The following is a 24,032-nucleotide window of genomic DNA, read 5'->3' on the forward strand; positions in this document are numbered from 1 at the left end:
ATCCTTTTGAAACTATCTCCTGCACCCTTAAGTTGGCTTTGTGAACTTCCTAAATCTCCATGAAACCATTAGATGTCCCCCTACCTCTAATGTGAATTTGGGGGCCAATTCATAATGCTTTAGCATGCTTTAAAACCTCCTGAGCAGGAGGAGGTGGAAGGTGGCTTGTTGGTCCAGGTGCTGGAACCTGACTAAGAATAATGAAAACCAGAGTTAGACTTACTGGTAACTCTTTTTCCAATGTGATATAGGCACCTCCTCCAACAGGAATCGAAAACATCACCAAAAATACTTTATAAGGATGTCCTTCTGCTGAACTGGTCAGTTTTAAAACCAGAACCGAAGGACGAAAACCTAAACAATACATATACAGTACAAACAGACAAAAAAAAAACATAACACAAGGGCAAGAATTAGGCTGTCCTGAAAGACTCCTGAAAAAAGTCACTGGTAAGTAAAAAATCGTCTTCCAGGAGAGCCCATACAATGATTAGTGGGAACTTACAAGACTAGGGGGGGGGGGGGGTTTAAAAAAGCCCCAAGACATCACCTCCCACACGGCAGACCATAAATATCACAGATATGGTGGACCCTGTATATTAAATTCTCAACAGAGAGAAAACTAAGGCAGCAGTGCCTGCCATACAGTATTCGATTTAAAACACCTACCCGTGCATTGCAATACAAAATCACAAGCCCTGTATTTAGAGACTGTGGTTTGGATACAATCAAGTTTGACAGTGCAGTTCAGAAATAAATATAGGGAGAGATTTACTAAACCTGGAGCACTCAGAATCTGGTGCAGCTGTGCATGGTAGCCAATCTGCTTCTAACTTCAGCTTGTTCATTTAAGCTTTGACAAGAAAACCTGGAAGCTGCTAGGTTTCTATGTAGAGCTGCACCAGATTTTGCATGCTCCAGTTATAGTAAATCCCCCCCCCTTAGTGTATATTTATTTTATAGTGTATACGTTTATTTAGCAAAAAACAGTTCCATACCAAAAATATTTCTTTACCATCCTCAATCCCCTCTTCTTCCCAAATGATCATGATTTGCTCTGGGTTTCCAAAGCCAGTCCCATCATCAATGCTCGAGAAAACATGGAAGCCTCCAAATCCCGACAGCAAGGATGGCGTTTTATGGCTGCTGTCTTCTAGCTGCAGATGAAAAACAATCAATTAACCTAAATCTCTGAACTAGATAAAATCTCTTAAAAAGCGCTTTTAGTAGAATGTGAATGTTCAGGAAATCTAAACTTTCCTTCTCCGTAAACAAGCATGCTTTCAAACTCTGCTTGTAATCAGGCAATAAAGAGCATCTATGGCCTGCTGAGAACAACACCGAAAAGTATGGAATTAGGACTTAACAGTACATCCTACTATATAATTGTGTGTATCTACACTTAATTTATTCCCCCAATAAAGATTTGTACTTAAAGCGGAGTTCCACCCTAAAATTATACTTACCTTCATCTTTTTGCTCCGGGTCACCTGAAAAACAAATGGATAATCGCAATTTTTCTTTTTTTTTTACTTACCTCGTTTACAAGAAAATATACTTACCTTACTTCCTCTTCCTCCCCTCGGCGGCCACTGCGATTCGTCACTTTCTGGCTTTTGCAATGATTCCTGGGAGCTGAACGTCATCGCTCCCAGGAATCAATGCGCCTGCACCGGCCCCAATGTCAGTTCCGGTGCAGGCGCCATCATACCTTGCTAAACAGCTTCTGGGCATTCCCAGAAGCTGTGCAGGGATGACGCTGCGGCACCGGAAGTGACGGCGGGGCCGGTGCAGTGCATCGTGGGACCGAAGAAGACGGAAGAGGACACAGAAGAGGTTCGCGCTAGCTTCAAGCTGCCCACACCTGAGATGGCAGCGCTGGACAATACATTTTCAAGGTAAGTATTTCATCTAAAAGGTAAGTGCAACCCGGGACAGATCAGAGGCTAGCCATTGAGGAATGCACTAGCCCTGACTGTCCCGGGGGTATTTTTATTTTAAAAAAAAACTTTCCCAGGGTGGACCTCCGCTTTAAAGTGTACAGTATGTCCAGTCAAAAAAGTTCTTAGTTTTAGATTGAATGGGAAGGGTCAGAACCACTCTCAGGATTTTACTGCTATCTGGAGCTCCATTAACAAAATGTTCCCCTCACTTCCTGTCCTGCTGACATTTTACCAGATAGGAAGAGGGGATAAATGTCCAACAGTGGGTAAAATGTCCAACAGCAACAACACAGACTGAAACAAAATGCTTTTCTTTGGTAGAGTAAGGAAAGGCTAGAGCTCCTGTCAGCTCTGTATTACTATCTGTGTCCCTGTTTCAGATTTTCCCTGATTTTCTGTTTAGTAAAACCTTGTCAGCAGGACAGGAGGTGAAGGTAAACCTCTAACACAGCCCTTGATAGCAGTAAAAACAGGCATTTAATCCTTGCCCACTCTGTCCTCTTTGTGTGACCGTAACGAAAAACCAAGTCACTCAGGCGATGATGCATGCCAAGATTGATGTGACACTCCAGGATAAGGTGCGAGTGTGCAGATACACCAAAATTTGGCAACCCTGTGTCAATAAATATTACCCCTGGATTTTGCAGTCACCCTTTTGGAGCCTTAACCAAATCCACTCCTTCGCCATCGGTTTTGAGCTCTTCGGACTGCTGCTAACGCAGACCATGGAACCACTCCCCCTCCTTCTCTCCATTCTCTACCTTGCTCTTTGATTACTGTATTTCTTTGGTATGCCTTTTCATCACGGCCTGGTCCTTGCTACCCCCCAGGCTATAGCTGAGTTAGACTATACAAGTGTCAGTTCTTTTTGCTTTCTCTAACTCAACAGTGATCAAAATTATGTTAATAGCCATCGTCTGCCGCATTTTCCCAGTTACAATAGTCACCCCTTGAAGAGGAGCTAGTGTCCTGTTCAATATTGTCAACGGTGTTCTTTTTTGTTTTTCTTAGTGTGAAGAATTTTATTATCTACATTACCTGTTCAATAGCTTGTGATGACTTTTTGTATCGTCTAATAAATGTTTGAATGAAAAAAAATTGCAACTGACACTATTTTATTTTACAAGTCCTTTGCTTTCAGAAAATGAATACTTATTTGGAGGTTCCAGTTAATTTATAGCAAAAAATGCTGCTTTTACAATGTGTGAAAAATAAAAGAAATTGGCCCAAATGCGAGGTGGTTAATAACTAATTAAGAGATTTATGAACCCACCTGGTAAAGTGCACATGGACGATGATGCTTTAGTGGTGTGGAAGCAATAGGTGTGTGGCTAAACAAGCCCAACTGAAACTCTTGAAAGCTTACTCTGCCATCTCCATCTCTGTCTAGCTTTTTGAACAGGTCTTCAAGTTCCTATAAAAAAAAAAAAAAAAAGCAAACATAATGTATCACCCCTGAAGCACAATTCGTAACACTAACTATGCAAGCAAAGCAAATTGCTCAAGACCTACTTTCCCAATAAATTGCCTCTTCATAGGGTAAAAGCTCTGTAGCGCATCCCCCGCAGGGGCCGCTGGTGAATAGGGATCCTGCACAGCCAGGCACACCAAATTTTCCACAGGCTCACTGAGACAGGAAACAGGCCATGCAGCTTTGTTTTTGTTTTTATTTAGGGGTTAATAACTTGGATGGGGATAGGGGTATTATCGGATGTCCTCTTGACTAGAACAGGGACATTTAACAATATACAGGGAGTGCAGAATTATTAGGCAAATGAGTATTTTGACCACATCATCCCCTTTTTGCATGTTGTCTTACTCCAAGCTGTATAGGCTCGAAAGCCTACTACCAATTAAGCATATTAGGTGATGTGCATCTCTGTAATGAGAAGGGGTGTGGTCTAATGACATCAACACCCTACATCAGGTGTGCATAATTATTAGGCAACTTCCTTTCCTTGGGCAAAATGGGTAAAAAGAAGGACTGGACAGGCTCAGAAAAGTCAAAAATAGTGAGATATCTTGCAGAGGGATGCAGCACTCTTAAAATTGCAAAGCTTCTGAAGCGTGATCATCGAATAATCAAGCATTTCATTCAAAATAGTCAACAGGGTCGCAAGAAGCGTGTGGAAAAACCAAGGCGCAAAATAACAGCCCATGAACTGAGAAAAGTCAAGCGTGCAGCTGCCAAGATGCCACTTGCCACCAGTTTGGCCATATTTCAGAGCTGCAACATCACTGGAGTGCCCAAAAGCACAAGGTGTGCAATACTCAGAGACATGGCCAAGGTAAGAAAGGCTGAAAGACGACCACCACTGAACAAGACACACAAGCTGAAACGTCAAGACTGGGCCAAGAAATATCTCAAGACTGATTTTTCAAAGGTTTTATGGACTGATGAAATGAGAGTGAGTCTTGATGGGCCAGATGGATGGGCCCGTGGCTGGATTGGTAAAGGGCAGAGAGCTCCAGTCCGACTCAGACGCCAGCAAGGTGGAGGTGGAGTACTGGTTTGGGCTGGTATCATCAAAGATGAGCTTGTGGGGCCTTTTCGGGTTGAGGATGGAGTCAAGCTCAACTCCCAGTCCTACTGCCAGTTTCTGGAAGACACCTTCTTCAAGCAGTGGTACAGGAAGAAGTCTGCATCCTTCAAGAAAAACATGATTTTCATGCAGGACAATGCTTCATCACACGCGTCCAAGTACTCCACAGCGTGGCTGGCAAGAAAGGGTATAAAAGAAGAAAAGCTAATGACATGGCCTCCTTGTTCACCTGATCTGAACCCCATTGAGAACCTGTGGTCCATCATCAAATGTGAGATTTACAAGGAGGGAAAACAGTACACCTCTCTGAACAGTGTCTGGGAGGCTGTGGTTGCTGCTGCACGCAATGTTGATGGTGAACAGATCAAAACACTGACAGAATCCATGGATGGCAGGCTTTTGAGTGTCCTTGCAAAGAAAGGTGGCTATATTGGTCACTGATTTGTTTTTGTTTTGTTTTTGAATGTCAGAAATGTATATTTGTGAATGTTGAGATGTTATATTGGTTTCACTGGTAAAAATAAATAATTGAAATGGGTATACTGTATATTTGATTTTTGTTAAGTTGCCTAATAATTATGCACAGTAATAGTCACCTGCACACACAGATATCCCCCTAAAATAGCTAAAACTAAAAACAAACTAAAAACTACTTCCAAAATTAGTCAGCTTTGATATTAATGGGTTTTTTGGGTTCATTGAGAACATGGTTGTTGTTCAATAATAAAATTAATCCTCAAAAATACTCATTTGCCTAATAATTCTGCACTCCCTGTACGCTCACCATGTACACTCCTCTTCCCTCAGCACATCACTTGCTTGCAGAAACACTCAGGCCCAGCTGGAACACTGTTGGGATCTGACAGGGCACTCTGTCAGATCCAGCAAAAGCCCATTACAGGCAGGGACCACGGGATCCTCAGGTGTGTAGAAAGAAAGTCCCAGTGTCCAGCTGCCTTCCTGTGGCTAATGATACCAGCATCACCTCTTAAAACACTGCCAGCCCACCTGGCTGTAGCTGCCCCTTTCACTATCCCTCCTGGCTAATCTTCCACAGTCCTCCCAGACCAACTAAACAGCCATCCCACACTGCCCCACCTTAGTCCTGCCCGACTGTCTTACTCAACAGCTACCTGGTGGTTTTGTCCCTGGAGATCTCCTGGACATGCTCGCTGGCTCCTGCTGTCCTCTCTCTTGCTCCTGTGCCTCTGCACAGGACTCCTCCTTGTGCTTTCAGAGGATCCCTGCAGCAGCCAAGCCCCAGGCCCGAGATCACTCCCCCCCCCCCAGACTAGGGGGCTACCCTCAAGGGCCTCCGACAGCTTCCTCAGAACTTAAAGTGGAGTTCCACCCTATTTTTATACTTACCTCCATCTTCTCGCTCCGGGTCACCTGAAAAAGAAATGGATAATCGCATATTTTTTTTTTTTTTACTTACCTCGTAGCGAAGAAAAAATACTTACCTTACTTCCTTCTTCCTCCTTCCTCGGCCGCGGCCCGTCGTCACTTCCTGGCTCTGCAATGATTCCTGGGAGCTGAACGTCATAGCTCCCAGGAATCATTGCGCCTGCACCGGCCCCGACATCAGTTCCGGGTCGCGCGCGTCATCCCCTTCTAAACAGCTTCTGGGCATGCCCAGAAGCTGTAGAGGGATGACGCGCGCGACCCGGAAGTGACGTCGGGGCCGGCGCACTGCATCGTGGGACCAAAGAAGGCGGAAGAAGACGCCGAAGGGGATCTCGCTGGCTTCAAGCTGCCCACATCTGAGATGGCAGCGCTGGACAAGACGTTTGCAAGGTAAGTATTTGTCCTAACAGGTAAGTGCAACCCGGGACAGATCAGAGGCTAGCCATTGTGGAATGTACTAGCCCTGACTGTCCCGGGGGTATTAAAAAAAAAAAAAAAAAAATCCATGGTGGTACTCCGCTTTAATGTCCAGATTCCTTCTGAACTCACACTGCCCCTGCTGGGCTGATTTAGAGTACCTAACAGGTACCTAGCATTCCACAGCTCCAGAACATTTGATACCTAATCAGATATAAAAACTCAGGATGAAAGTATCTATTAATGAGCTCCCCCAAACAGGACTGTCTCTATAATGCTTTCAGAAAATGTATTGATAGGGAAAAGATTGTTTTGTGCTTTTTAAGAATAATACTTAAGATATTTATTACTTTCCTATGCTGCTTTAGTATTAGTTTGAATATATGTCAGGAACATACCCCAGCATTTATATCCACATGGGTAATCCACCTTAACCATAACTATGGTGTAAAATGTAACAGATAATCTGCGAGCCTCTATGGATAGCAAAAAGGTATGCCGCTTGCACTAATCACTCCTCTTAAGGTAAAGTGTGAAAGACTAATTAATTTATATAATGTGCTGGGCAAAATATATGATATATAATAGATCAGTGTATCTATATCCGTGATGTGCAAAAAGATCATATTCTCCTACCAAACGCGAGTAATTCATATACATATATGTCCCACATATACAATAAATATTTCCTGTTAAATAAATAAAATTAAATTAAACAATATAGTGCTAAAAACAATCAATCAATATAATAAATCAATATAATAAAAGTAAAAATGTCTGTGATAATAAATTGAAACAAATGTCCGTGATCATATATTGTAGAGAGAATCCCAATCACAAGTGCTCATATCATAGCATTACAAAAACTCCCACCTCGGGAGTTTCCCACTGGAGACACAACTGATGAAACACCTCCGGAAGAAATGTCCAGTATATCGATCGGTAGTCTGGATTCTTCCAGAGTCCAGACCCCCCTGAGCACACTCCGTGCAAAAAACGCCACCCCACTTGGACAGGCTGGCCTCGGTGGTGACCGCCGCCCAATACAGGGGAAGAAATATTTTTCCTCGTCGAAGTGCCGGAGAGCGAAGCCACCGAATCAGAGACCCTCACGTACCCCGGCTCAACAGGATCAAATTATCTATAGACTGTGGATACTCGCCCCAAATGGCAAGAATCTCTCTTTGCAGAGGTCTCGTGAGGAACTGTGCAAACAGAACCGCCTTGAAGGTAGACACCATCAGACCCAGCACCTGCATGCCAGTCCTGAAAGATGACCTGGACAGCAGGAACAAAATTCATCCTGCAGATTTTGGAGCTTGTTCCATGGGAGGAACACCCTGGCTGAGGTCAAGTCCAGAGCAGACCCAGATAGTTCAACTAGGTGGATGGAACCAGAGCCAATACCTGGAAATGTAATTTCCAACCAAACTTCTGCAGAGTCCGCACAGTAATCTCCCGGTAGTTCGTCAGAGCAGTTGGAGACTCTGCTCTAGGTACTCCAGTACCACTATCCCCACTGGTGCAATAATGCCAACACCGGGGCCAATACTTTGTGAAGAACCGAGGAGCCGAGGCAAGATCTCTTGATAATGCTCCTCGCCCATGGCAAGCGGAGGAGGCGCAGATGATCGACATATATCGGAATATGAAGGTGTCCATGATATCAGTAGAGGCCAGAGGGTCCCCCTGATGTAAGGATGCCACTACTGTATGAATGGACTCCATTCGGGACATCTGTACCTACACAAGCGGGTCAGAGTTTTGAGGTCCAATATTAGACGTTCCTCGCTTTCCTTCCTGGGAGCTGTAAACATGTTTGAATAAAACCCATGAAAAAATGTTTTGATTCAGAGACTGGAACAATCACCCCTTGTAGTAGCAAGTCTTGCATTGCCCCGAAGAGACCTCGCAGGTAGTCTGGGGATAAACGTAGGTAGGAAGGAAAGAACCTCTCCTCTCTGGAGGATAAGCCCGAAACTCGATCTCATAGGTGGACCGAAGCAGCTCCTGGACTGACTTGTCTTGAATCAGGGAGGTCCACCGGTCCGGAAGGACCCGCTCTTGGCTTACCAGACCTGGTCCTTTTGGAACCCCCGGAGGAGGTCCTTACAGACTTAGATCCCTTGTCTTGAAATCCTGCTTAATGATATCATCCAGGGAGGATCCGAACAGGTGATCCCCCACAAAGGGAAGATCAGATAAGGTCTTCTTGGAAGTCTGGTCTGCAGACCAGCATTTCAGCAATATCCTGCGCCGAAGGACCACTGCTGTCACGGACAGCCTAGAGACTAATGGGTCATACATATAAGATTTTCTGAAGACTTTTTCCTTTAAACTTACCAAAACCATATAATATGAGGTCAAACCTAAACACTTTCAATTTGTATGCAATCTGGCAGGCCCTTGCACTACATAGAAAAGGTAAATCTGAAGGAAATCTAACCACAAAAGTTGGATAGTGTGTATCCAGCTTAAGGGAGCCACATCCAGAGAGACATCAGATGAACTGCAACCCCTGGACCAACTGGTCCGCCAGCTCGCAAAGGCAGGGAGAAGCTGTTCCCCCTCCAGATCATGGCGCAAAAGCTTTACCCACTCCGTTAAAGTCTGGGACACCAACTCTATAGTGAACACAGCCCTAAGAACCAATCTGGCCACAGTAAACTAGGGATGTAACGATATCGAAGATATCGCGATATCGTATCGTCGTGGTCGTCTCGATATCGTCGTGGTCGTGTCTCGATATCGTCGTGGTTTGGTTACAATATTAAAAGGACAGGTGTCCGTCAAAAAGCAAGAGGAATAAACACAGTCCCGCGGAAGAAATCATTGTTAACTACATAGACCAGATAAGGATTTTTTTTACTGTTTTTTTTTCTTGCAATGTAGATATTTTGATCTTTCTGATGAAAAACGTGAACATAAGCTAAATGATAGGTCAGTGTTTTTTTTAAAGGCTTTTTGACTGACTATTTTATTTAAGTTTAAGTTATGTTCCTAAATACCAGTTTTAAAAGGCTGCCTTTATTTGCCTTGCACATTTAAACCTGAGTTAACTTGATCTTTGTTTGCACTTAAAGGGAATTGCCTATTGTTTATTTACAATTGTTCTAGCTGCTTCTTAACTTGAACATTGCACAGAAGAATCAGTTATGCAACCAAATATTACTATACAGAATATTGATGTTCCTGACTACAACTTGCACTTTAAAAGCACTATGTGATCAGTGTTTTATGTTGTCATGGATCCATAAATACAACAATAAATTGCCTGTTGACTGGCAAAAGCAGAATAAATGTCGGTATTTTTTCGCTATTATCATCACAAACACTATCATGAGCTATTTAACAATACCATGAGCTTTTCCACAATATCGCAATAAATATCGTACCGTGAGGTCAATATCGAAATTGTATTGTACCGTGAGATTTTGATATCGTTACATCCCTACAGTAAACATGTGGCGGACCAAAGTCTCGGCTCTCCTGTCAAAAGGATTTTTTAAAAACTTGAGACTCCTCCACCGGAATTAGGGTGGATTTATTCAGCTGGAGACCTGAGAGTCCACCACAGGTGGAACTGCCCAATTATTCAACAGAGACTCCTCAAAAGATACCGTCTATCGAAATGCTTAGGCTTCGCCATAGAGCGTTTAGGACAACTCCACTGACAATTTTGTCACAGTAGGCGGGAAAATCTTTGCCGCTTTAGAGGATCTGCGGGTACCAAGGGGACTGGCGTCTCTGATACAGCTGCATCCCCCATGTTTAAAATTTCCCGCAACGATACAATCAGTGCATCCACCAGTGCCTTTTCATCCTCACTATCAGAGCACTCAAAGTGCGTGGACGCAGACCCAGTAGGGTCGCTATATATTAAGCTCACCCTGAAAACATAACAAGCAGGGGAGGCCACGGACCTCAGTCCCGCAAGGAGAAGCCGGTAAAAAGGTCCACAAAAGGACCACCTATTAGATCCCGCAAAAAAGCAAGAGGGTCGCCCCCCATAAAGGACATAATAGGACATACCCCCTTGAGGGAGGGGCCCTCGCTGTGACACGAACGCGCAGGCAGAGTACTTTCCCCCACACAATAATGGCTGCTACACTGTCACTAAAAATGAAGCACCCCCACGGCGCTACCTGGTTCAAGGGAAGTGCCAGGCTGACCATATGGCCCAGCAGGTCGCAGGCCGCGGCCTAAATTTCAGTGTCCAGCAACATTTTTCCGCATTCACAGTCCAGCAGATGCCCAGAGAGAGAGTTGGGGGCTTCAGCTAAACACTCTGAGGCTGCCCCCCCCCCCCAACGGCGGCACCCAAAGTGGCGGCGTGGCCCAGTAGGCCGCAGGCCGTGCCTTAGTAGGCGGGAAGCTGTGGCCCAAATTTTTGAGGGCACCCAGCAAGACCCACAGTGACTGTTTAGAGGGGCTGGGGGGGATAGAGGAGAACCCAGGGCCCGACCATCCCATGGAGGGGCCCACGTCCACCCCGAAAGACCACCAAGGGAGAGGGGGGACACTAATTAACACACCTTGGAACCGAATGGACACCACTCCAGGCAGACCACCGCACCATCTTGGAATGGGGGTGCTGCGGGCCAGAGGCCGTGACCAGGGCTATGCGTTCTCGCCGACCAGCCCCTGTCCAGTGGGGCTATGTCAGGGATGACCTAGCGTGGAGCTGAGGTCGGGTCGCGCTCGCTGGCCAGACTGGGGAGACCGTATGGATCTAGGATATCCAGTCCGTCGCCCAGTCCAGTGTTATTTGTAGTTCTCACAAGAACATAATTTATTGTAGTTCTTACAGAAACAGAAAATAATAAAAGAAGCAAAAAATTCTATTAAAGAAGGAAAAAATGCTAGGACCAGAAATCCCAGCAAGGAACTAGGTTCTTACTCCTGACTAGGCAGAAAAAAGCTGAAGACCTCTAGCAGGAAGTGGGAGTATACCCCCTGGGACTGCCCTATAGGCGTAGTCAAACTTTTTTCAGCCTAGTGTCCTACTCCTGTAGGGGGCAGCATAAACCCAAGGGTCAAGAAGATATGGAGCTGTGTCAGTCAATGAACGAAAGAGAAAAAACGGTTTCATGAATGAAAAAAAGAAAGAAAAGCCAGGTTTTTTTTGTATAATGTGATGTTACGCTGAGTAAATAGATACCTAACATGTTATGCTTTAAAATTGTGCACACTTGTGGAATGGTGCCAAACTTCAGTACACAAAAATCTCCATAGGCAACGCTTTAAAATTTTTTACAGGTTACTTGTTTAGAGTTACTAATGAAGGTGCTATATATAATCCATATAATCAGAGAATGGTTCAGGTTCTATTCTTTTATTATATAGATTATATATATATATATATATATATATATATATATATATATATATATATATATATATATATATATATATATATATATATATATATATAGCACTTTCATTAGTTCTCACAGTTTACTAATTTAACCAACATAAGGTCTTGTTTTAATAAAATCAGGACTGTTGGTAGCTATATTGAGCACAGTGTAATTTTTATTTTTTATTTCTGCATTCTGTAACAGCCCTGTACTTGACCAGTAAAATTTCAGCATTTACAGGGCTGTTACAGATTGCAGAAATAAAAAATAAAAATCTGCTATCCAATAGATTCCTTTCACCGGACGTTTATTTGTCTGGGGGAATCTGACTGACTGCCTGTGACCAGACGCAAGGGTTTTGGGTGTAAGCCAATTGGCTGAAGATTAAATTCTTCATCTCACAGCATTCGGTTACGCTGTGGGGGTTTATTCACTAAATGTTGATGTGGGGTTTATTCACTAACTAATGTGGGGGTTGTATCTGGCTCTGATACTAGCCAGTGCCTCACCAGCCACTATCCTCACCGCACGTCCCTGCTATGTCTATACTTTTGGGGCCCCCAACCCCTCTTGCGGGATGGTTGTTCCAGTTTGACATATTTATATTGACACATTACATGATACCATGTCGATTGGCTTAAGCTAATAGTGTTACCCATGTGGCTATCAATTTAATTTTGTTGACTAAAATATTTTCGTCAACTAAATTAACACTATTTTAGTTGACTAACACTCAAATAACATGTTAGTCAGAAGACTAAAACTAAAATGACATTTTAGTCAAAAGACTATGACTAAAACTAAATGGAAAATCGACATCAAAATTAACACTACTCTCCTGGCCATTTCTAAATCGGCAACACAATTCCATCCAAAGCCTGTAATAATAGCACATTAAAGTTTAAACATGTATTGCACTACAGCATAAGCATAAGTAAGGGGCATCTACTAAGCTGCTGAAAGTGAAAAAAATTAAGAAAAAGGCTTTTCTTAATGTTTAATGTTGGTAATATATTCAGGTAATATGTGCAATGACAGTACAGCCAATAGAGTTTACAGTTTTTCTTTTATTTAAGGCCCCTTTCACACAGTGGAGTCCGTCGGCAGATTCAGTTTTTCGCAGCGGGGGAATCGATCCGCCGATCCCCCACTGAGCAGGCGGATGGCAGCTGTGTCTTCGCGCTGTGTGCGGAGACAGAGCAGTCAGGTATCACTGTTCTCTATGGGGGAATCGGATGGGAACGGACTGTCTGTCCATTCTCATCCGATCCGCTGGACGGATGGAAAATAGGGTTTCCATCCGTCCAGATTTGACGGATCGGATCGGATGTCAGCGGACATGTCTTTGCTGACATCCGAGGCCCCATAGAGATGCATGGGGCGTCCGTTCAGATCTGCCAAAAAAACTGACAGGCGGATCTGAACTTAAGGCCCCTTTCACACAGAGCGGTCCGCCTGTGTGAAAGGGGCCTTAAAGTTGCACTTCTGTTTGTCAAAAAGCAATATTTTTGTTTGTTTATGAAACTTGGCTTTATTTATTAAGACTTTATATATCACAAAGGCTAAATCTGTGTTTGTAGTGCATGTTCAAATCTTAATACCATAAATAATAACATGTTATTAGATTTTTATTCCAGGAGTATATAACTAATTTGAAAATTCGAGAGAAATGTTAAATAATGAAATACAGTTTATCTAAACCCATTCAATTTGTAGTTGACCAAAATGTACTGGAGATTTTAGTCTACTAAAATGTACTGGGTATTTTAGTAGACTAAAATATGTTTAAAACAATTCAGATGACTAAAATACAACTAAAACTAAAATAGCATTTTAGTCAAAAGACTATGACTAAAACTAAATTGAAATTTGCTGCCAAAATTAACACTGATGGCGGTAAATGCTGTGGTATGTCCCTGACAATTGTTAAGATTGGGAAAACCATTTGGATAAGCACCAAAATGTCTTTTACATTACAGGCAAGTCAAATTAGATGTGGCTAACTACTAATAGATATAAGCATAAAAGACTACCAGCTAAGAGATTGAGTGGAATCACTTGCATACACACAAATTCTGCAACCTAAAAACATATTAAATGTTCAAAGTAAAGTCCAAAAATCTAAGGGTCACTGTAAAGCTGAAAATAAGTTTTTTGCTTTAAATACAAACTCCAGGCACAAAAAACTTAAGGCGGCCATAGATGGTTCAAATCCTGGCCGGTTCAACAAGGACTTGCCAAGATTCAAACCATCTATGAGCAGGTTGATTGTACCCGAGTCAATCCATCGACCAACTTGGGTAAAACCAGCATGTCCAATTTGTACATGCAATTATTGCTAGTGTCTATAGCTGCTAGCGTCAGGAGAACTCTGTTGATGGGGGAAATCAAGTGATTTTCTTTCCTTCAACCCATGGTTGCATCATGCTTTTTCGATGACTTTGCTGCCTGGCTACCCTACTTTCTCTCCTCTGAAACACCCACTATCATTCTTGGTGACTTCAACATCCCTGTCAATGTTAACAGCACAGCTACAACTCAACTCCTCAACCTAACTTCCTCTTTTGACCTAATCCAATGGACACACACTTCCACTCACTCCAATGGTAATACCCTCAACCTTATATTCTCCCATCTCTGCTCTGCTGGCAACCTCACCAACACCCCCTTTCCTCTCTCTGATCACAACCTCATCGGTTTCACTGTATCCTTGCCTCAAATCACCCAACCCCCCAAGAAGCAAACAATTACTTGTAGGAACCTTCGTTACTTTAACCCCTCTCTCCTCTATTCTGCTACTGACCACCTACATGACACAATCTCTCCTCTGTCCTGTCCTGACCTGGCAACCTCTGTTTACAACAGTTCACTCTCGTCATCACTTGACGCACTTGCTCCTCTAACTACACACAGAATCAGGCCCGACCATTGCAACCCTGGCAAACTGACTACAGTAGAAACCTCAAGAGACAATGCCGTGCTCTTGAACGACGATGGCATAAAACCAAATGCTCGCAGGACTTCACCCTATATAAATCTTCCCTCCAAACTTACAATTCCTGCCTCCATGCTGCCAAACAAGCCTACTTTGTCTCTCTTATCACTACCCTGTCATCCAGTCCCCGCCGGCTCTTCTCAACTTTTAACTCTCTACTTCGTCCCCCACCCCCTCTACTCACTAACTCACTCACTGCCCAAGAGATTGCCAATCACTTCAAAGATAAGGTTTATGCAATACGTAAGGACACCTCCACTGCATGCACATTTTCCCCACTCAACATACCTTGCCTAACAGCACAGTCAACACTCTCCTCCTTTGAACTGGCTACTACTGAAGAGGTTAAAATCTGTTTTCAGATGCCCACCTAACCAACTGTTCCCTGGATCCTGTTCCCTCACAAATACTACGGACACCCTCTTACTCTATCCTATGCTCCCTTACTCACATCTTCAATCTCTCCCTCTCTAGTGGCACCTTCCCCTCCCCTCTAAAACATGCACAGATCACTCCCATACTTAAAAAGCCCTCACTAGACCCCACCAACCTGAACAACTTAAGACCCATTTCACTGCTCCCATTCACTTCTAAACTTCTAGAATGCTTAGTCTACAACCGTCTCAGCTCCTACCTCAGTGAAAATAACCTTCTTGATCCCTTACAGTCTGGCTTTCACTCGCAGCATTCTACAGAAACTGCCTTACTAAAACTCACAAACGATCTACTAACTGCTAAAGACAATGGCCACTACTCCATACTCCTACTACTTGACCTTTCTGCGGCCTTTGATACTGTTGACCACCCGCTCCTGCTTAATAAACTCTGTTCCCTTGGCCTCCAAGATTATGCTCTATCTTGGTTCTCCTTCTACCTATCACAGCGCTCCTTCAGTGTTACCCACAACTCTACCTCCTCCTCCCCATTGCCCCTTTCTGTGGGGGTTCTCCAAGGCTCTGTTCTTGGACCCCTCCTCTTCTCTATCTACACCGCGTCCCTTGGTCACTTGATAACCGCCCAGGGCTTCCAATACCATCTATACACAGATGACACTCAAATCTATCTGTCTACTCCTCACCTCACTCCTTCAGTCTCCTCTCGCATTGCTAACTTACTTACTGACATATCAACATGGATGTCGCACCACTTCCTCAAACTAAATCTCTCTAAAACTGAGCTGGTAATATTCCCTCCCGCCCGTGCCCCCCTCCATGACTTTTCTATCAAAATTAGTTATGCCACCATCAATCCCTCCCCTCATGCCAGGGTACTAGGTGTAATCCTAGACACTGACCTGTCCTTTCAGCCCCAAATCCAATCATTGTCAAAAGCTTGTAGACTTCACCTCCGCAACATCTCTAAAATGTGCCCCTTTTTAACAACTGAAACCACCAAGCTACTCATTCACTCCCTTGTATTTCTCGCCTTGACTATTGCAACTCCCTTCTCATAGGCCTACCACTTCATAGGCTATCCCCTCTTCAGTCTATCATGAACGCTGCTGCCAGGCTTATCCACCTTACCAACCGCTCAGCGTCTGCCTCCCCTCTCTGCCAATCCCTACCCTGGCTCCCGATTGCCCAGCGAATTAAATTCAAAATACTAACCACAACATACAAAGCCATTCACAACTCTGCCCCGAGCTACATCACCAATCTTGTCTCCAAATATCACCCAAATCGTCCTCTCCGCTCCTCTCAAGACCTCCTACTCTCAAGCTCCCTTGTCTCCTCCTCTCATGCTCGTCTCCAGGATTTCTCCAGGGCCTCTCTCATCCTCTGGAACACTCTACCTCAACCTGTACGGCTATCTCCTACTCTAGCTGCTTTCAGGCGATCCCTGAAAACTAATTTCTTTAGGTAAGCCTATCACACCGCCAACTAATCTGCCATCAGCTCATTCCCTACTCTTACCTCTTATAACACCTGCCCCACCCCATTAGATTGTAAGCTCTTCTGAGCAGGGCCCTCTAAATCCTCTTGTATTTTATTGTATTGTATATGTACTGTCTCCCTCTAATATTGTAATGTGCTGCGTAAATTGCTGGCGCTATAGAAATCCTTATTAATAATAATAATAATGGTTGCAGGAAAGGAAAATTGCCTAATCTATGGCCTGCCTTACCAGTATTAAAGCAGTTATATATTCCATTGACAGAAAAACTTACTCTGCCCCCTTCCCTCCTGTTATGCTGTTTTGTTCAGTTTTTTCAACAGCTATCAAATCTGTTCTTTATCCTGAACAGGAAGTACAGCTTCCGCTGTCATTCTGGCTATTAACCAATCCAAAAGGGTATTATTGGGCTGTTTTTGGCAGAGTGCTGCCTGCCTGTGCCATTTATTGCAGCCGCTTCTGTGTTCCCTGTTATTGCCCGCTACCGATCATCCTCTGGTCCCTGAAGCTTACATAACCTCTGACAGTGTGTGGATCCTGGCTCCATAGTGGATGCAGTTTGTTCTTCAATAAAGTGTATCATATAATGACATCACTCTATGTTTGTCTTTCCTACTCTTGGAAATCCACTCCCTACCTCCTAAATGTTAATGAGAATTGTGAAAAATTGCAGTCCTGATCATTACACTTCCATTTATTTATCACATACCTCATCGCTAAGATCTTCAAGTCCTATATTCTTACATACAGTGGCAAGTTCCTGTTGATTGAGGTATCCATTGTGTCCAACACCAAGCTCCACCCAGATGTCCCGCACCTGGTTTTGAGTCATATCAGAAGTTCTTCTTGGACTGTCATATATTCTTGTGTTCCATGCCCTTAGCTGTCCTGAGATATGGGGGAAATAGAAACATTACTTTGGGCAGCCATACATATATCTGTTGAGCCACTCAAAAGAAAGATAGCCCAATTGTTTGCTACACACAATGATAATCAAATACAATGGAGGATCTTTAAAATGTTAGGCTGGCCATGCATTATACAATTTTCTTTTCGATTTACCAAAACCATATAATATGAGGTGAACCCTAAACACTTTTAATTTTGTATGCAATCAAGCAGGCCCTTGAACTACATAGTTTAAAGTAAATCTAAAGGAAATCGAATAGTATAATGTATGGCCAGCTTTTAGGCTGGCCATACATTATACCATTTTCTTATTAAATTTTCCTTTAGATTTACCAAAAACTATATAATATGAGGTCAAACCTAAACACTTTCAATGTGTTTGCAGCAAGGCAGGCTCTTGCAATACATAGATGAAGGTAAATCTAAAAAAAAATGGAATAAGAAAATTGTATAGTATATGGCCAGCCTTAGGCCCCTTTCACACATAGGTCCGTTTGTCCGTTTTTCATCCATCCGTTGACAGATGAAAAATGAACATCAATGCATCTCTATGTAAAAATGGAAGACAACGGATGATCATCCGTTTCATCAGCTTCCGTCAATGTCCATTTTTTGGAACGGATGAATGCCCTATTTTTCATCCGTCAAAAAAACGGATCGGACGAAAAACGGATGTAAAACAGACAAATGGTCCATTTTACATCCGTTTTTGCATTGATAGTGGATGTAAAAAAAAACGGATGAAAAACGGACGAAAAACGGATACATTTTGACATGACTGAACTGATGAACTGAACGGACAGTATGTGTGAAAGGGGCCTCAGTCATTTTTCTCACAAACACCACAAAGTAGCCAGCTTACAAATGCCAATCCATCAAAGCTGGGACATGATCATCCAACACAAAGGGCAAAGATAACAAACTAGTGAAGGTGGCAGGGCTAATAGTGGTGCATGGAGCAAAATGTATGTAATGTTTGTGAGTGACATGTTCTGAAATAGTGCCAATAGTTGTGGTACACTGCAGCAAAACTGAAGATTTTAAAATTATTATTCTAAAATTAGTTTATAAATATAGGGCTAACAGTGGCAAAGAAATGTCCCTGTGTCCGTGGTGTCACTGTAAGGAAAAAATGTTTGTGTTGCTCGAGTCACTAGAAGAAAAAAATGTTTCAATGTCAGTGGTGTAGCTAAGAACAATGGTGCTGCATCAGTGCATCGCTGGTGTCACTCTGAGGAGGATTGCCCATGGGAATAGAAAGGGAAGGCAAAGTGAGCTCTGAGCAGTGCATAGAACTAAAGGGATCTAGGGGGGCTCTGAGTGAGGAAAGGGGTGCTGAAAGGGCTCTAAAAGTTTGTTAAGAGGTATGGCTATCACTGCAGCTCTTCTGAAAAACTATCTGTGGCAGATCAATTTTCAGAGGGCATTTGAGCCACTGCAATGCAACTGTCTGCACTGCACAGCATGACCTTGTTCCATTTATTTCTTGGCGTGGCTGCGAAGCACAGCATTCATTCAGCCACGGCCCTGAGCAGCTGCATCTACTTGTTCAGGTGGCTAGTCGGGTACAGTAAAAATGTGGCTTAATTTTTTTCTTTTACTGGCCTCCTGTTCCGCCAATGCATATGAACCTCTAAGGCATTGTTTACTTTTGTAGTCTTTCCCAAATTATTTTGCAGATTGAAATTAAACATTTCTTGAGCACCTTGCTCACCATACAAGCCCATTATCACAAATTTCTTTCTTAAAATTTCCCCAATTTGGCATGTCTAGGTTGGGAAATATTTAGGTCCACAATGCCTGCAGTCACAAATAGGAAGACAGAAGTGACATTTAGTGCTCCTAATCAAGGTAAATTTAAAACTTAGTTTAGTTACAGATTAACTTGCAACTCTCTGTCCCATAAACCTTGTGGACAACCTTCCCAAAAGAGTTGAAGCTGGTATAACTGCAAAAAGAGGGCCAACTCAATATTGAACCCTATGGACTAAGACTGAGATGCCATTAAAGTTCATGTGCGTGTAAAGGCAGGTGTCCCAATACTTTTAGTAATATAGTGTATATAAATTAATCACTTCCGGACCGCCCACTGTGTATATATGCTGGTACTTTGATGTTAAATACTGGGGTTTGGCAGCAGATAGCTGCCATAACCCCTATATTTTTTTAAACGGTGGTCAGTCCACTTTAACATAAAGGTGGTCCCAGCAGCGGATTCTCCGCGGGATCACCTTTATGGGCGATAGGAGAGGTGCCCCCCCCCCCCCACTGCTTTCTGGTCGTTTTCCTCGCTTACTGGAGTCGTCGGTAGCGGGGAAAACAATAAGGTCCTTTCTCCTCCCAGGCAGGAAGTCGAGCGAGGGCAAGATGACCCCCACGCTTCCTCCCAACGACCTTAAAGGGCCCATTTTTTTCTTCATGAAAAAAAAAAAAGACTTTTTTTTGCTTTTTAGTGTAGATGTGAAATCTGAGGTCTTTTTGACCCCAGATCTCACAATCTATTACAAGGGATGTTTACATTCCTTGTAATAGGAATAAAAGTGATCAAAACATTTTTTTTTAAGGGACAGTGTAAAAATAAAAAATAAAAGATAAAATAAATAGGAAAAAAAAAATTAAAGTGCCCCGTCCCTGTTAGCTTGCATGCAGAAGCGAACGCATATGCAAGTCCCGCCCACATATGTAAATGGTGTTCAAACCACACGTGAGGTATCGCCATGGTCGTTAGAGCGAGTGCAATAATTCTAGTCTGTAACTCTAAACTGGTATCCTGTAGAAATTTTTAAAGTGTCACCTATGGAGATTTTAAGTAATAATGTTTGTCGCCATTCCACGAGCGTGCACAATTTTGAAGCCTGACATGTTGGGTATCTATTCAGTTGGCGTAACATTATCTTTCACATTTGAAAAAAAAAAATTGGGATAACTTTACTGTTTTCTTTTATTTTCATTCAAAAAAAGCATATTTATCCAAAAAAATTGCGTTTGTAAGACCGCTGCACAATTATGGTGTGATAAATATTGCAACAATCTCCATTTTATTCTTTAGGGTCTATTTTAAAAAAAAAATGTATAATGTTTGGGGGTTCTAAGTAATTTTCTAGCAAAAAAAATGATTTTAACTTGTAAACATCAAGTGTCAGAAAAAAGGCCTGGTCCTTAAGTGGTTAAAAACAAATATTTTCATTCAATAATTAGCACCACGGATGGTACATTACTTTGAGCGCCGGTTCACATAGGAGCGACGCTACTTTCAGGGGCGACCTCCGAGATCGCGGTGCGAGCAGCGCGCCGCGACCTCGGAGCGGCCGCCACGGACTTCATAACATTGAAGTCTATGGCGGTCGCCTCTTGGTCGCCCCAAAGAAGCTCCGGACCCTTTTTCTAGGTCGGAGCGACTTGTGTCGCTCCTATTAGAACGGGTCCGCAGCTTTCCTATGGGAGGCGACCTGCGGCGACCTGTGAGGTGACCAGGTCGCCTCACAGGTCGCCCTAGTGTGAACCGGGGCTGAATGGAAAAAGTGTCCCTTGTGCTGGTAGCGGTTATGACAGAAACAAAGAACAACTTTTCTACAAGATTTTCGGTCTTTTTTATTTAGCAAAAAAAAAGCAAGTGGCGATTAAATACCACCAAAATAAAGCTCTATTTGTGTGTGCAGCACTGCCCCCTAGAGGGCTGCTGGATATTACACTGTAGGGATTCCCCTGGGTTACCCGTATCAACTGTTTGCAGAAACTTAACACTTTAAATTCTTGGCTCAGTCAAAGATCAGTCCAGGGGTTGTTGTTTTTGTGGTTTTATTTAACTTGGGATGGGAGAAGGGATGAGTGGGATACTCCAACTGTTAACTATTCACAAAGTTGAGGACTTCTAGCTTTAGAATGCGGCAAGGCCGCTACTTCATCCTGCCACTTGAATGAAGATAAGTGTTCCTATAGTATTTCTCTCCAGGGTAATCCTCTAGTACCCCCTTTCCCTCTGGGCTAGCTGACACCTGTCTACTGACTGCACTACCCGGAGTGGTCCCCTTCCTGGGCAGACCCCTGGACAAGATCCTCTGTACTCACAATACTGTTTTTCCAGAGTTTCGTAGTGCCCCAACTCCTCAGTCAGCTTTCCTGGACCTCTGTTTTCAGCCTCACACCAATGGTGCACCAGGCCGACTGCCTGTGACCACCATCAACTGCTGCAGAAGAGGAGGCAGCAACCACCCTCCTTATGGGACTCTGCTTCCCGCCAAAGATCTCTACCTCATGTGCCTGTGGCTTTTTATACCCTGTGCCATAATGCACCACTCTCCGTGCCAACCCCTGGGACAGTACCAAAAGCCTGTGTGTCATTGGTCAGGTTTCCTCCAGCATCCAACGTACCTCCCCATTGAATCAGCTGGGGACACTCCCTAAGACCAGATAAATCACACACTGGGCACACTGAGTAGATCTAACCACAAATCCTGCTCCCTGATAAGCAGAGTGCATAGGTATTTTGCCTGCTGCTCTTCTGGTAAGCAGAGAGAGCAATCTCTCTCTCTCTCTCTCTCTATTTTATATATATATATACATACACACACACACACACACACACATAAATATGTATGTTTAACCACTTAAACAGATATACTGCGGCAGGCAGCCGCTGCTGGCAAAGTGACGTATGGGTATGTCACTCCCGCCCCCACTCGTTCACAGACATCCCCGCACGAGTGACCGACGGCTCTGATGTCCGCCGGCCACTCGCGATCTCCCGCTAGAGAGGGAGAAAGGCAGGCGGCTGATGTAAACACAGCCATCTGTCATTCTCCCTGGTGTAACTGCAGAGACTGTACGATCCTGCTATGTAGGATCGTATGTCTCTGTGGTTACATCACAAACCACGCTCCCCCCCACAGTTAGAATCACACCCCTAGGGATACATTTAACCCACTGTTTACCAATAAAGTTAGCCCCTTCCCTGCCAGTGTCATTTTTACAGTAACAGTGCATATGTATAGCACTGATTACTGTAGTAATGTAACTGGTACCCCCAAAAGTGTCAAAAATGCCAGTCAAGAGTCCGATCTGTCCGCCGCAATGTCGCAGTCCCGCAAAAAAATCGCAGATCGCCGCCATTACTAGTTAATTAATTTGACAATTCTTTCCTGTAGTTAGTAAACGCAATAACTTTTGCGCAAACCAATCAAAATACGCTTACTGCAATTTTTTTTTACCAAAAATATGTAGCAGAAAACAAATTGACCTAAAATGTTAAAAAAATTAGATTTTTACATTTTTTTGGGGAATTTCATATATAAAACAAAATGAAAAATAGTTATTTTTTCAAAATTGTCGCTCTTTTTTTGTTTATAGTGCAAAAAGTAAAAATCGCACAGGTGATCAAATACCACCAAAAGAAAGCTCTGTTTGTGGGAAAAAAAGGATGTCAATTTCATTTGGGTACAGCATCGCATGACCGCGCAATTGTCCATTAAATTCACGCAGTGCCGAATCACAAAATAGGCCCTGGTCTTTGAGCAGCCAAATCCTCTGGGGCTTAAGTGGTTAATGTGAATATAATTATTATTTTTTTTTTTTTTCTAAAGACCAAAGTTTAATTAATTTTGTGGCAAATCAGTAAAAAAGTATACATACAGCATCTCAACCATGTCCAGTATAAAACATGGAACAATCCATAAAGACTATACTACAGAAGTTGCAGGCAGAGGTAGGTTAGTAATCCCACATGTGACTGGCTCAATCCAACACTCAATCAGCAGCTATATAGGATTAGTTATAAATTAAAGTTGAAATAACACGAGTAGATGAGAATTCATTTATAATTAGAGTTAATTTATGAGACACTATTTATAAAAATTCGCAGACAGTGCAGTTTGCTGCTACATCAGGGATTCCCTGATACAGTTCAACCATTGCATCGAATGAAATCTGTTCCAGCAGCAAAACTTCTCTGACTGTAAGCATCTGCTGGGAATTTATGTGGAACTTGCCGCAGAGGCACATCTGAAGCTGGTAAAAGAAATACAGCCAGTGCACATAGACCAAAATTATATCACTGCAAATAATTTAATCTGGACAGCAATTTTCTAATCTTTACTAGTAGACTAAATCCAGCAAAGAACAATAAAACGTGAGAGGAGTTTAGCCATTAGACTAGCAGAGTGAAACACATTACTGAAGAGGCCTAATCTAAAAAATTAACATGAAAGAATTTTTTAATTAATATACATCCAAAGCCATGGGACACTTTCTTAACTAAATTATATTTCAGTCTTTACCTTCTGCTTCAAAGTTTTCAATCTCAGGCTCCTTCACTATTTCTGCTTCTTCATCCGACTTGAGGCTCTGCAGAGCAAAACACATGCGAGACAGATTTGTGTATAAATGATCCAAGATGGAAAAGGCAAGGAAAAAAAAAAAACAGGAATATAGGAGGCAGGAAGGCTGAGGGAGAAAAAATAATTCTTTGTCGGGCTTAAGAATGTGTGTTAAACTCCCAGCCAAACCTGAGGCCAAGTCAAACACAGAAAACCTCATAGCTCGCTCACAATGGGCTGGATCATTTCAACTA

The 24,032-nt window shown here is 43.0% G+C and overlaps 1 protein-coding gene across 3 annotated transcripts in view; it reads right to left on the bottom strand.

The window, feature by feature from the left end:
- NINL (ninein like) overlaps positions 1-24,032 on the bottom strand; it is a 246,067-nt gene that overhangs the window by 126,562 nt on the left and 95,473 nt on the right. For all 3 annotated transcript variants that reach the window (XM_082252540.1, XM_082252541.1, XM_082252539.1), the window contains exons 5-8: positions 23,740-23,806; positions 17,268-17,446; positions 3,217-3,357; positions 999-1,157 (exon numbers count right to left, since the gene is read on the bottom strand). In XM_082252540.1, the coding sequence (XP_082108666.1) occupies positions 999-1,157; positions 3,217-3,357; positions 17,268-17,446; positions 23,740-23,806 (546 nt within the window). The remainder of the gene's footprint in view (positions 1-998; positions 1,158-3,216; positions 3,358-17,267; positions 17,447-23,739; positions 23,807-24,032) is intronic.

The sequence above is a fragment of the Pelophylax lessonae genome, assembly GCF_965119305.1.
Source record: "Pelophylax lessonae genome assembly, chromosome: 3".
In the NCBI taxonomy this organism is placed as follows: domain Eukaryota; kingdom Metazoa; phylum Chordata; class Amphibia; order Anura; family Ranidae; genus Pelophylax; species Pelophylax lessonae.